Source organism: Macaca nemestrina, chromosome 18 (assembly GCF_043159975.1).
Source record: "Macaca nemestrina isolate mMacNem1 chromosome 18, mMacNem.hap1, whole genome shotgun sequence".
Taxonomy (NCBI): domain Eukaryota; kingdom Metazoa; phylum Chordata; class Mammalia; order Primates; family Cercopithecidae; genus Macaca; species Macaca nemestrina.
The window spans coordinates 57,030,349-57,044,990 of NC_092142.1; the positions used below are offsets into that span (position 1 = coordinate 57,030,349).

A 14,642-nucleotide genomic window follows, 5' to 3' on the forward strand; every position below is an offset into this window, starting at 1 on the left:
TGTGCATGCACGCACACGCAGGGGGAGTCTCACCTGTACACGTAGGCTTTGCTGAGGATGGATTCCAGGCGGTTGTTAAACTCGAAGAAGGCCATGTACTGGAGGGAGAGCAGGGCATGAGAGCAGCCCACCGCCTGCGGGTAGCATGCTGCTCCCACGCCCACAGGCGCCGGGACTCAGGGCTCTTCCTGCAGCCCTCGGGAGGAGGGAACAGGACGGTGAGCATTCAAAATCAGAAATCCTCCGCCCCTTGACGGGTAGGGGCCAGAAACTCCATTTAGGAATCTGAAGAAAGTCATAGCCCATCTTCCCTTGGAAATGACATGTAATCTTGTTCTCACAATTTGCATATAATTTCAGGGGACTCCCGGACGCTCTGAGCCCTATCATGAGACTTTTAGGGGTACATGCATCCAGGTTAAAGATGCTGTTTTTAATGTTTCTTATAAAGAAAACAATTTAATAAAGAGACAGCATCCCTAACACCCCACTCTTATATCCTTCAAAGGTTTATTTATAATAATAGAAGTATATTAATAACTACTTTTCTTTATTGAGCACCTACTATATGACTGGCATATGCCTTTTTTATTTTTTTATTTTTAGAGACAGAGTCTTACTCTGTCACTCAGGCTGGAGTGCAGTGGTGCGATCATAGATAACTGCAGCCTCGAACTTCTGGGCTCAAGCGATTTTTCGGCCTCAGCCTCCTAAGTAGCTGGGACTACAGGGCACACATCACCACTTTTGGGTAATTTTTAAATTTTTTGTAGAGACAGGGTCTCACTGTGTTACCCAGGTTGGTCTCAAATTTCTAGGCTCAAGTGATCCTCCTGCCTCAGCCTCCTAAAGTGCTGATATTATGAGCATGAGCCACCGCACCCAGCCAGCATATACATTTATATACATTACCTTATTCCTTATTTACATATGAAGGATGTATTATCATTCTCCTTTGACAGAAGTTGGTGCTCAGGGAAGTCCAATAACTTGTCCAAAGCACACAGCTGGTATGTGAGAGAGTCAGCATTCAAACCTAGGCCAGACTCAAAGCTGCAAGCTCTCTCCTTATGTTATACCACCTCTAGATCTTTGCATTTATTTTTTGATATTTGAAAACAGTATTTATGAAGATTCCCTAAGGGATATTCCAGTTATCATCCATGTGTTCATTCTAATTCCAGCCACAGTTTAAACTGGAGGCAGAAAGAACAGGGGCTTGGATGGCTCACTCAAAGAGTTTTGTCCACTGAGGGGTGTTCAATGTTAGGCCTGTGAGTTATGCCCCCTCACTGGGGCCACCATGTGAACCAAGATATGGATCTCACCTCTACATCTGGGGTGAAACTTGGCCTGTGGACCCAACGTTCCTCACTCTGATGTTTGACTCTAAAGCAACCTCTGCAGTCCCTCGGAGGCTGGTATGTGTCAAATAAGAATGGTGCCACTTCCACTTTCCCTCTTCCTCTTGGCAGCCAGGAAGCTCAGAGGCAGCTTCCATGCTCGATTCCACATAGGTGTGCTTTCTTTTGATCAGGGCACTTGCATGCCCGCTAGTTTTCTCAGCCCTGTTTCTCTGGGTTGTTCATGGTATTGCATTTGCCTTTTTTGTAAATTCCTTCAGTACTGTTTTCAGAAAAAGGCACCAAGCATCATTTCAGGAGAGAGATGAATGTGATTGGTTGGCTACCAAAATCCATTTGGGGGATCCTGAATGTTCTGAGTGGCTATCCACCCTGGTCACATGACAGGACCATGGCCAGCTGTGGCAGCCAGACCATCCTGGAGACTTTGGCTCTGTCCAGTGAGTGGCAGAAGGAATGGCTGGAATGACACTGAGGCCTGGCCAATGATGAAACGGGTGTCTGGCTGTGAATTCAAATCCATCCCTGGCAGTTCCTTGCTCCTGCGACCTAGGGCAAATGCCCCTGCCTCTCCAAGCACCAATGCCCCCATTTTTTAGACAGAGACCATCATAAAGCAGAAACCCCCTCTTGAGAGTGTCTATAATCACCGAGAGCATAAACAGTGGAGTCGGATGACCTGCATTCGAATTCGGGCTCCACTCCCTCCTGGCTCTGTGACTTTGGGCCAATTACTTAATCTCTCTGGGCCCCAGTCCCTTCATTTGCAAAACGCTGGCAATAACACTACCTAACATGCAGCACCACCAAGCACTAGCAATTGTAATGAACTTTCCACTGAGACACACATGGAATAAACACATCTCCCCTCAGGCCATCCCTCAAGGATGCTCCCTCCCCAGTGCTGCTGGGGGCAGACAGGAAGATGCCAGTGCCGGTGCAGAGCAGGGATGAGCTGAAGGCCTGGGGTGGGGGGCCCAGCAGTCCTACCTTTAAACAGCGGGGCAGGCGGAGGAGGGGGTTCACGCCGACTTTCAAATAGAGAAAATCCAAGGGCAGGAGGCTGAGCAGGTCCATCTGAAATCCCCATGGGACACCACGGGGGTAAAAACGGGTGACCCCAGGGTTGAGGGTGAGGGGAGAGGCGGAGTCTTTCCCTTCCATGGAAAGGTGAGGTTAGAATGCCCCAGGAGAGCTTCAAACTAGAGGGCAGAAGGTGTCCCACCAACAAGCCTTTGTTTGCTTCAAAGCCCATGTTGCCAGCCCCAAGGGCAGTTTCATTATCCCCGATAGTGGCTGCTGTGCCATACAGTAGGAGCGGGAGTGGTACAGACACAATGAAAGGTGGCTTCTGGCCAGGTGCGATGGCTTATGCCTGTAATCCCAGCACTCTGGGAGGCCAAGGCGGGCAGATCACTTGACATCAGGAGTTTGAGACCAGACTGCCCAACACAGTGAAACTCTGTCTCTTCTAAAAATACAAAAATTAGCTGGGTGTGGTGGTGCACACCTGTAATCCCAGAAACTAGGGAGGCTGAGGCAGGAGGAGCGCTTGAACCAGGAGGCAGAGGTTGCAGTGAGCTGAGATCACACCACTGAACTCTAGCCTGGGAGACAGAGTTAGACTCTGTCTCAAAAAAAAAAAAAAAAAAGAAAAAAGAAAAAAGAAAGGTAGCTTCTGGGGGCCACCCAGCCCGTGCTGGTCTCCTGGGGCTTGTGGCTTGGAGGACACTCCCACAGGGACCAGCATCCCTCCGTGTGGCAGAAACCACATCTCATGAGCCCCCCAGGGCCCTCTGAGGCTCCCCCTTCTGAAACTTGCATTCCCGGCACTCACCTTGAAGCGGCGAGACTTCAGGTAGTTATTTCGCATGTCCTTTTTGTCCGTCTGAAAGAAAGGGAATAATGATGGTGAAATGGCCTTAGAGCTTAATCCCTCACCCTGTGGGGAGCAATTGTGAAATTTCCCGAAGAACCCCACCCTCAAATGAGCATAACAGCTCGAGGACCATCTGAGCCTTGGTGAAAGCCTTGAGTTTTATAGGTGGAGAGGCCCGGCCCTCAGGGAGGAGAGATTTGTTCTAGTCACCTAGCTAGATCCTGATTTCTTGGGTGGAAATCGAGGACATTAAGCTTATTCTCTCTGCTGACTGGTCTTACCTGGGCCATTTGCACATCTGTTTTCTGAGGAATTGGTAACCACTCTGATCAGGCCAGAAAAGAGGTTCTCCAAGGAAATCTCTTTACTTTTTACTTTACTCCCTTTAAATCTCTCCAAGGAAAATTGTTGAGAGGCAAAACCTCAGCTCGTCTGCACACAGCAAAACAGGCATTGCCGGGGTGGAATTTTGGAAAGTGACCCACACTGGGAGACAGGGACTGTGTCTCCTGTTCCTGAGAAGTCACAGTCAGGGCCTCAGTTTCCTCCCTGGTAAGGCGGGGGTGGTGCGCGGGGCTGGACCAGAGGCCAGGGTCTCAAACTGGCCCAAGTAGGAGAGCATCAGTGTGTTCTTTGCAGGACCCTTGGGAGAAGTCAATTGCCAGTGGTTACCTGGGCTGAGCGCCCTGCATGCATCGTTTCAACCAATCCTCATGGCAACACTGGGAGGTGGAAGCTATTACTATCCCCATTCTACAGATGAGGAAACAGAGGCGATTCAGCTAGCTGTGGTGGAGGCGGGATTCAAACCAGGTACATCGTCACTAAAGACCATTCTCTGGACCACTTCTCTATCTTTGATTCCGTCAAGTGGTCCAGGAACTATTTCACCTATGAGCAATATGTGATGTGTGTAATTTGAACATATCAAAGGCATGCAAAATAAACAACCATGCTGTTGAACAAGCACTGCAGCCATTTTTGAGATTTCCTTACTCACTTATTTTGTCATCTATGACAGCATCAGGGGTCAGTGCCCTGAAGGCCCTGGCTGAGCGGTCTGCCCGCGGTCATCCCAACACCACCTGCCTGTGACTCACAATGATGTCCCCGCCTCTGACAAACTGCAGGCGTATCTGGAACACTGTGATGTCCAGGAAGTAGATGAGGTCACACAGGTAATCTATCAGCAGCCAGAGGTGGATGTTGTCCGGGGTCTGGTAGGGGAAGGCCCAGCGCACGGGAATCAGCCAACAGTTCCAATTCCAGGCCATCACCACGAAGAACAGCCACAGGATATACATCAGGTCTGTGGGGAAGATGGACGGGGCCGCTGGAGTATCAGCCAGGCAAGGCTCTTCACCAGTTGAATCAGGTGGGGCTTTGTTCTTTCTACATTTCCACACTTTCCGTCAACTACTACATGTGGCACTTTTGTAAGAGTGTGTGTGTATATATGTGCGTGTATATATACATGTATATATGTGTGTATATATGAATATATGTATATATGTGGGTATATATATGGGTGTATATATATGTGTGTATATGTATATGTGCGTATATATATGTATATATAACTCTCTGCTTTAGGAGCCAGGCACAGTGGCTCATGCCTGTAATCCCAGCACTTTGGGAGGCCCAGGTGGGAGGATTGCTTGAGCCCAGGAGTTTAAGACCAGCCTGGACAACATAGCAAGACCCTATGTCTACTTTAAAAAAAGAAAACAACTATCTGCTTTAAAAATAAATCACTGATAAGCCCTAATAAATCAAATCCTCTCAGGAGGGAATATGCTGGTATTATAAGATAATAGGCAGCCAACTAGAAAACTTTCATTCTTCTTTAATTGTTTTCATTCTCCTTTAATTTTTTTCCCAAAATGTATTTTCTGCCTTAGTAAATACAGAATAATAAATAATGCATGAAGGATGGACAGATAGATGGACAGACAGGTGAATGCATGCATGGATGGATGGGTATTCCAGATCATCTGGTTGGCTATTTGTTTATTTGTTTATTATTTTTGTAGAGATGAGGTCTCACTATGTTGCCCAGGCTGATCTTGAACTCCTGGGCTCAAGCAATTCTTTCACTACAGCCTCTCACAGTGCCAGGATTACAGGTTTGAGCCACTGCACGCAGCCCACCAGCTCATTTGAGAAATCCAGTGGACACCAGGGTTGAAGTCCTGTCCCCCAAATGTGTGACCTTGAGAAAGTCCCTCTCTGGCACCTGCCCTCTTCTGCGAAATCACAGGAAAAGGTCAGATAAGAAAGGCAGGGAGTCCGCTGTGAACTCTAAAGTGCTACGCACGTATGAAGTGGTGTTATTTCTGAGGAATATGAAGTGGGCTTAAAGGGAAGCAATAGGAATTCACACTCCTGCCCTTTTTCTGTTCAGAGCAGGAAAAGGCCAGCACGACCAGAGTGAAAAAAGGACTTGGCCAAGAGTCAGGAGTCCTGGGTCTGCACTAAGTAGTTGCATCTTTACCCTTGCTGACTTCTCTGTGCCTTAGTTTCCTCATCTGTAAGACGGGTGTGATCTTATGTTCCTATTCCAGGGACTTTTGTTGTTGTTTTTAAGACAGAGTCTCACTCTTTCACCTAGGTTGGAGTGCAATGGTGTGATCTTGGCTCAGTGCAATCTCCACCTCCTCGGTTCAAATGATTCTCCTGTTTCAGCCTCCTGAGTAGCTGGGATTACAGGTGTGCACCACCACACCCAGCTAATTTTTGTGTCTTTAATAGAGGCAGGGTTTCATCATGTTGGCCAGGCTGGGTTTATTTTGAGAATCAGGCAAGAAACTGTGGAATGGTTTTGAAAAGTATAAAAGGTCATGAACCCAGGTCATCTGTGACTTCCCATTCCACCTCTTGAATCCCCTGACCCTCTTCCTATCCCGCTCCCACTCTCCTGCCCTCTCATGTTACACAGTGGGAACACCCATTCCCCAGGACTCACTGGTCAGTGGGTCAATGCTCTGGGGAAACTGGTACTTCTTCCAGGGGCGGCGTTTGAACTTGCAGCAGAGCATGTCGCAATAGTGCTCTTCTTCCACTGGCTCGGCTTCTGCGGGCTTCGTGGCTGGAGCTGGCTCTGGGGCTTTCTTGGCTGGGGCTGTGGGATGACATTGGTGACTATCTGAACCAACCCTGAGGCCCACATAGAGGATGCAGAGAGAAGGGTCCCAACTGCAGATCCTGGATCCAGAGCTGAGAGGACCCTGGCACCATTATGCAAGCTGCTGCAAGCTCTGTGTACAGAATCCAAGTCGCTCTCCTGGAGTGAACTCCACAACTCCCTCCTCAACAGTAACAGCAACCCAGGTGCCCACCCAGAAACTCTTACCAACTACCAAGCTGGAACTGCTTCTCAGAAGCTGACCCAAACGAGTTGTTTCTGGGCCAGTTGGATGTTTCAGTGTCTGCTTGTGTGTCTATGCATAGACCCCCTTAGTTCCCTCTGATGAGATGGAGGCATTTTGTACCCAGTGTTTCCAGCACCCATGGTTGGAATGCTGAAGGGCCTAACAAAATCAGGGAAGTGTTGCTCCAGGTTTCTGAGATGGAATCTCAGCTCCTTCATCTCTAAAAACAGAGACCAGATGGGATCACAACAGCCTCCCTGTGTATCTATGATGATACTTTTGGTGACCCAGGGATTGGCTCTTATAGGTTCAATACGGCTATGTTTTCTAGCTTCAAGACTGTGACATCAGGCTCTGCATGGCCTGTTGTGGGCACCATGATTTCCAAGATACAGCCTTCCTCTGGAAAGATCTAAAAAATCTCCCTGACAAGAGATCATGTGTCTTACTTCCTCCCAATACCTTGAAAGAAAAGAAACATTCGGATAGTGTCAATAAGAACTTTCAAGGCACTGACATCTCTGAAAAATAAGACTGCCTAGTTCCAGAGCAGGCTGTGCACACAATCTGAGTGTAAGACCATAACATACATTTTGGGCCGCACCACCCACCTACCAGTAGGAAAGGGATGGAAGGGTCAAGGAAGGCACTTCCCCGTGGGAGAGAGGGCCGAGTGCAAGTGGATTGTTGGCCAGAACTTTGATCTTCCCACTCTTGGGTACCTATCTCAACCTACGGACCCCAAATCCAGAAAGTGGGGATCTGGGCTTCTCTCATGGACCTCAACCATTTTCTTGGGGCCACCCTCGCCATGAGTTGACAGGGGATTTTGGAGGCCCCACCCCATCCCCGGCCAAGTAGGCCCCCTCCAGCTCCAGACTCACAGGGCTTGGGGCTCTCCTCATCAGAGGTGACGTCAGGGTCAATGAGTTTCTCCTTCACTTTCTCTGTCCGCTCCTTGAAGAGCTTCACCAGCTCCTGGAGCCGGTCGCTGATGATGGCGCTATTTGTGCTGGCCGCGGAGGCCGCACGGTCCTGGCCGCTGTGGGAACATCACCCAAAGCTGAGCAGGCTGAGCCGGGAGGGACCCCTGCGCCCCCAGGCCAGAGCTGTGCAGCGTCTGTGTCCCACCTTCTGGCAGAGCCTGAAGGAGGTAAGTCCTGCCCCCGTCTCCTTCTGACATCAGAAACCACAGACCCACTGTAATCTCCTAGGAGGAAATTCAGTCCGGGAATAATGCCCAGGTGTTCTGGCCCAGCTTTTGGAAAATGTACCACGTAGGCTCTGATTCAGATGGGCAGTTCTGGAAAACGCGTGACTCCACTTGTAATTTAGGAGGAAACTCTTGGAACTCAGTTTAGAGTTCAGCAAAATTGGGCTGTTCATCCCAGTGCAGGATTCACATGAGATACGTGTCCAGGGGCAGAACAGAGAGGGAGCAGGCCTACTTTTTTAGGCTTAGGACATAACTGCTGGAAAAAGCAGTGCAGATACATTCTATATCCCTTTAACTTACAGGAATTAAAGTTTCTGCACTGTCAGCAAGAGAGAAAGCGAGAAACAGAGAGAGACAGAGAATGAATGAGTCTGCCTAGCGTTCAACTCAGTGTGGGGTGTGTGCCCTGGGTGCATTGAAGCAGGCCTGTGAATGTGCTTTCTTTCCTCTGAGTGGCCTCACTGAGATCATCTTGCTGAGCTGAATATCTTTTTTATCTTTTTTTTTTTTTCATACATTAAGACACAGAAACTGCAGTTGACTACTCTTTTTGAGCTCAACTGAGGAAGCAGGGCCGGAGAAAACAAGTGTGTGGCTCTTTTTTTTTTTTTTTTTTTTTTTGAGATGAAGTTTCACTCTTGTCGCCCAGCTGGCGTGCAATGGTACGATCTCAGCTCATTCAACATTCACCTCCTGGGTTCATGCAATTCTCTTTCCTCAACCTCCCGAGTAGCTGGAATTACAGGCACAAGGCACCACCCCTGGCTAATTTTTGTAGTTTTAGTGGAGACGGGGTTTCACCATGTTGGCCAGGCTGGTCTCGAACTCCTGACCTCAGGTGATCCACCTGCCTCGGCCTCCCAAAGTGCTGGGATTACAGGCGTGAGCCACCGTACCCGGCCAAGTGTGGGGTTCCTAATGAGAGCTGGCATACAGGTGTGGTGGGGACATGAGCTGCTCCCCTACACTCATTCTCTCCTGTGGTGCACACTCACTGGGATACAGCCACCCAGCCAGGGACCACGTGCCAGGCTCTCGCTATTGGAATGTCAGCTCTGAGGTACAATACATGCAACTAGGGGCCTCCTTGCTGAAGACAGGCCTGGAGTTCTCCCTTTCTAGTGGTGACCAGTGGGATATGGGAAGGTACATGGAGAAAGTGGCAGAGCACTGTCATCTGGGTCCCTAAATGATTGCATGGAGCAGAACCTTCTGCTGACCTGATGCATGCAACTAGTGAGATGACGATGGCATATATGATACATCGTGTTCCTTAAGCCACTGAGCCTTTGAGGTCCATTTGTTACAGCAGCCTAGCCTGCCTAGCTAATACATGGGTCTCCAAGTTGACCTCCTTAAGACTTTTCAAGAATAGGTTTTCTCATTATACCTCATTTCTGCCTTCGTTTCTGATATTAAACCCTACCTCTACCCCTACCCTACCTCATAAAATGTGAGTCCACTGCATGCTACAGTGGCCAACTGGACTGAGGTTGGGGTTGGGACTTCTTCTTGCTTATCTTTTCTAACTTTCCACAGCTCTGTTAAGCACAAACTGCATAAAATTGTGGATAGGAAAAAAGACTGGAAGGAGGAAGGAATGCCTGCTGTCTCCTGTGGCTCATCCAGGAGTCATGGCCAAGGACTGTGATCGGGATTCCAGGCAGAGCCCAGGGCTGGGGCATTCGCCATCCACCAGAGCTTCTCAGATCCTTCAGGAAGATACCTCCCACTGGCCCAGCCCTGGGGACAGTTCAATCTCTGAGACCCAGGTCCCAGTGCCATCACAGTGGTTTCTGTCTTTCTTTATTTTTCTTTTCTTTTTTTTTTTTTTTATGGAGTCTCGCTCTTGTCACCCGGGCTGGAGTGCAGAAATGAGATCTCAACTCACTGCAACCTCTACCTCCTGGGTTCAAGCAATTCTCCTGTCTCAGCCTCCCAAGTAGCTGGGATTACAGGCACACGCCACCACACTCGGCTAATTTTTGCATTTTTAGTAGAGACAGGGTTTCACCATATTGGTCAGGCTGGTCTCGAACTCCTGACATCAGGTGATCTGCCCACCTCAGCCTCCCAAACTGCTGGGATTACAGGCATGAGCCACTGTGCCCAGCCGTCATCATAGTGGTTTCTAAACATTGTTCTGCAGGCCAGCCGCACCACATCCCCTGGGGAGTTCGGAAAATGTGGACTCCCCAGGCCCACTGTCTGCAGCTCTGATCCAGTGCAGCCAGATAGGGCCAGGGAATCTTTTTTTTTTTTTTTTTCATTTTTCACAAACTCCCCAGGGCAGAACCCACTGGAGATCCTGGTGGTCCTCCCTGTCCCCACTGACCTTTCAGAAGTTCAGCAGCAGGAGCCCTGCTGGCAGCTCCCCTCAGCCTCTCATTCACAAGGGGACCTCTGCCTAGAGATCCCTCCCTCTCTGAGCGCTGCTGGCCATGGACACACCTGGGCCCAGAGGTTGAGCCCACTGGATTTTACAAGACTCCTGGGTCAGCCAGAAGCAGCCTGGGCAGGAGATCGATCCTGACTTACTGCCGGGAAGCCACTGGCAAAGTCTGCCTTATAGTGGAAGGTTCTAAAAGCATCCACACTAGCCCCCCCACATCCCTCACCCTCCCCCAAGTCTTTCAACTTTCTGAGACCCCAGAGGGGTCTCACTCAGTGTCCTTCGGGGTGGTGGGGTCCAACCAGGCAACCACTGGGGACTCAGCTGGTGACAACGCCTTGAGTTCTTCAGCCTCATCATCCTCAGAGGGCAGCTTCTTTCTGCAAAGACACAGATGTGGAAGGGGCCTTCAGCAAGGGCAGAGGCCCCAGGGAGAAGTGTCATGACTTTGATCCCTAAAGATCACCTAGAGCCAATTCCCAGATAGAGGACGGGGCGGAGCATGAACTTCTGAGTCCTTATTTCCCTGGAGGGAGGGAAAAAGGCAGAAGAGAGGGGCAGAGCCACTCTCTAGACCTCAGTCTTCCCATCTGTTAAATGACTTGGCCTAAAGGTAATAGCACTGACTTCGTATTGCACCCCAGTCCTGCCTCTTACCAGTGTGTGGCCTCAGCAAATTACTAAAATACTCTGAGTTACCTCAGTTTCCTCCTCTGTAAAATGGGATTAAATCTACCTAAGTAAATGAGATTCTTATCACTTAGTTCTCAGCTTAAACTTCCTTCCCCCATCCTGCTCCCAGTCTAAAGTCACCCACCTCATTCCCCTCTACTCTCTATCACACCACCTTTTCAGCTATCAGAGAAGCCGTGGAATCCAGTCTCCAGCTTACGGTGTGACCTTGGGTAAGTCCCATCCCCTCCTGAGCCCCAGGCTCCCTATCTGAAGAATGAGGACTAAACGATCCCAGGGTCCTCCATCAGTCAGGAAGTCCAAGTCTGCCATGGAGTGCTGCATTCTGGAGCCATTAGTGTCTTGGTTAATGGTGTCTAGATCTGTCCTGAATTTCAGAGACAAGAAGGTTCTCGCTCAACCTGCCTCTGGCCTGACATCAGCAGGTTTGAGCCTGGGCGTCTGACTAGGTGGAAGAGGTGCCTCTGATACTATTTTACATTGGCATCTTAGGGGCTAAGTCTCTGGATTTTCCCACCCTCTACCCCAGCAGTGAGAATGAATTGGTTTCCTGAGGAACGCGAAAGCCTGGGAAAGAGGAAAAAAGATCAAGAGAGACAAATTCCTTAATACCACCAAGAAAGCAAGCTCCACTGTTAGAGAAAGAATCCTGTTTAAGATAGAGTAGAACTAGCTGATGTAGAAACACAAAGATTGCGTCTAAAGGACGCTGCCCAGGCCAATATCTACCAATAGGAAGAGCATTTCATACGTCCATGAATGAAGTCCTGGTGGAGAAGAATGGTCATTCTTAATGACTTCCATTAGCATTTAAAACACAGAAGGCTAAGTGTTAGCACACAAAACCAAGAGTCTGGGGACATGGGTATGCATGTCACACGTGAAAGCATATGTGTTGGCTCATCAGGATGAGCATCAGTCAGTCAGTAGCATGAAGATGAGAGTTCAGGACTTGATATGGTCTGGCTTTGTGACCCCACCAAATCTCATGTTGAATTGAAATCCCCAGTGTTGGAGGTGGGGCTTGGTGGAGGTGATTAGATCATGGGGGTGGAGTTCTCATGAATGGTTTAGCACCATCCCCTCTTGGTACTGTATAGGGAGTGAATTCTCACGAGATCTGATTGTTAAAAAGTGTGTGGCACCTCTCCACTCTCTCAGTCCTGCTTCTGCCATGTGAGAGCCTGTTCCTTTTGCCTTCCACCATGAGTGCAAGCTCCCTGAGGCCTCCCCAGAAGTAGATACTGCCATGCTGCCTGTACGCTCTGCGGAACAATGAGCCAATTAAACCTCTTTTATTTATTTATTTATTTATTTACTTACTTACTTATTTATATGAGACAGAGTCTCGCTCTGTCAACCAGGCTGGAGTGCAGTGGTGCGATCTCGGCTCATTGCAACCTCCGCCTCTGCCTCCCGGGTTCAAGCAATTCTCCTGCCTCAGCCTCTCGAGTAGCTGAGATTACAGGCACGCACCACTATGCCCAGCTAATTTTGTATTTTTAGTAGAGACGGGGTTTCACCATGTTGGCCAGACTGGTCTCAAACTCCTGACCTCAGGTGATCCGCCTGCCTTGGCCTCCCAAACTGCTGGGATTACAGGCATGAGTTACTGTGCCCGGCCATGATTACTTGACCAGGGCCTTCACTTCCGTGAGGTTTGATCAGAAATGGAATCCATAGGCAGGGAGCTTCACCTTGGGACCAAGCCTGACAAGGATCTTCAGTGATTAATCTGCAATTCCCAGCAGAAGCTGAAAACTCCAGCCAGTCCCCAAATTCCACCCTTTCCCCAGCTGGAGTCAGGGGAGGAGCCTCCCTCGGGTTCCTTCTCTGGGAACACAGCCTGGGGCCAAGCCCTGAGCTGCCCAAACCTGCTGACATCTGCACATCTTCCCAAGAAGCTCACGTCAGCAGAGGTTCCTACTCCAGCCCCTGAGGGCCAATCACAGAGTTGGGCAGGAGGACGCTGGGGGCAGGGGTCATCACCGTGCAGACGCAACACTCCACTGGGACCCAAACCTGAGTCTGCCAGGGTTCCAGGCCAGCGCTCTTCCCCAGCCTCACCACCTTGACTCCGGATTCCACCACTAGGGTTTCTAGGGGGATACAGAGGGAGGGATGTGTGGCATCCACCTTGATTCCAGAAGGCTCTGAAATGATCCTGTTGCTTTCTGCCAACTCACCTAGGATGGCAAAACTCATGGATTCACTTTTTCACACTGTAATTAACAAGAACAACCCCACACAAGAAGACTGGGGCCAAAAATCCCATTGCTGGGACCCAACGTCAGTCCTCCTGTGCCCAGCACAGAGCACTCTCCTGAGCCTAGAAAGTGCACACTGCCACCGGACACTGAGGCTCATGCCCGTAATCCCAACTTTGGGAGGCTGAGGCGGGCTGATCACTTGAGGTCAGGAGTTCAACACCAGCCTGCCCAACATGGTGAAACCCCGTCTCTACTAAAAATACAAAAATTAGCCAGGCATGGTGGCGGGCACCTATAATCCCGGCTACTTGGGAGGCTGAAGTAGGAGAATCTCTTAAATCCGGGAGTCAGAGATTGTAGTGAGCTGAGAACACGCCACTGCATTCCCGCCTGGGCAACAGGCAACAAGAGCGAAACTCCACCAAAAAAAAAACACGAAAGTGCAAGCTGCCCCAGAGAAGCCAGAATGAGGGCCTAAGCTGGCAGCTCCTGGCCCCCCAGCACTGCCTGTGTCTGGCCCTGTGCTCAGTACCTTAGGGTGCAGTAGCTTGTTAAATTCTCACAATTCTAGTAACCAGGTGGTGTTTCTTTCCTCGTCTTACATGAGGAAAATGGAGGCCTAGGGAGGTTAAATGACCCGCCTTAAGACCCACATCTTACAAGTGGTGCTCTGGGATTCATCCCAAGCGATGGCCTGAAGCTGGAAGGAGGGCCTTGCCCAAGCTCCTCTGTGGCTTTTTGGCCCTCGTCAGTTGCTCCCAATGTTCATTCTGTCCCTGCTCAGAGTCAGCCCCACTGGCCTCGGCCTCCACAGAGAGGCAGGCCTCAGAACTCTCACCTCTCAGGGTTGGGCTCAGGCAGAGGTTTCCCGCCCCGTTTCTCATAGTCACATTCAACCTGGCACTTGCTTGTTTATTTGGTTACTTGTTCATTGTCTATCTTGGCCCCTCTAGAATGTCAGCCCCATGAGGGCAGGCCCCTGCCAGGCTTCTCCCTCATGTATCCCCAGCATCCACGGCAGAGTTCAGCACATACAGATGTTCAGTACATGCTTGTGAATGCACGAATGACAGGGACAAGAGGAGCCTCACAGACTCAGCTCGCAAGCGGAAGTACAGAGGCTTGGATTTCAGCCCCACATGATCTTGGTCCCTTCTCTCCCCTAAATATGCCACCCCCTACCCAACCCAGCCTGCGTCGTTTCCCTGCCCATATAAAGGGAACAGGGGTAAATAGAGCAGACGTCTACAAGTGGAGCCATTTCTGGATTCCTTAATGGGCTTTGTACATAATTCAGTGAACTAAACATAAGAACTGATGAAGTTGTGAGCTGTACCCCCAGGCCCAGTGAAACTGTGTCTCTTTTCTCTACGTTAAGACCTCACAGCCCTCAGTTTGCTACACCTAGCCATCTCCATTCTGACAGGCTTCTGACCTCAGCTGAGCAATTACTCAGGAGTTCATGGATGAGAGCAAAAGTTAGCTAAGAAGAAAGAACCATCGCTCCATCCAGCCAG

At 49.8% G+C, this 14,642-nt stretch overlaps 1 protein-coding gene and 1 long non-coding RNA gene across 3 annotated transcripts in view; one reads left to right on the forward strand and one right to left on the reverse strand.

Moving 5' to 3' along the window:
- The window catches only part of LOC105491524 (cyclic nucleotide gated channel subunit beta 1), an 88,855-nt gene that overhangs the window by 30,871 nt on the left and 43,342 nt on the right, over positions 1-14,642 (reverse strand). Inside the window, exons 19-25 of the mRNA XM_071084654.1 lie at positions 10,495-10,602; positions 7,499-7,656; positions 6,209-6,364; positions 4,344-4,552; positions 3,202-3,252; positions 2,355-2,441; positions 34-98 (exon numbers count right to left, since the gene is read on the reverse strand). Of these exons, the coding sequence (XP_070940755.1) occupies positions 34-98; positions 2,355-2,441; positions 3,202-3,252; positions 4,344-4,552; positions 6,209-6,364; positions 7,499-7,656; positions 10,495-10,602 (834 nt within the window). The remainder of the gene's footprint in view (positions 1-33; positions 99-2,354; positions 2,442-3,201; positions 3,253-4,343; positions 4,553-6,208; positions 6,365-7,498; positions 7,657-10,494; positions 10,603-14,642) is intronic.
- Positions 4,478-14,642, forward strand: part of LOC105491523 (uncharacterized) — a 32,488-nt gene continuing 22,323 nt past the window's right edge. For both annotated transcript variants that reach the window (XR_011616507.1, XR_011616508.1), the window contains exons 1-2: positions 4,478-4,618; positions 11,078-11,127. This is a non-coding gene — a long non-coding RNA (uncharacterized lncRNA). The remainder of the gene's footprint in view (positions 4,619-11,077; positions 11,128-14,642) is intronic.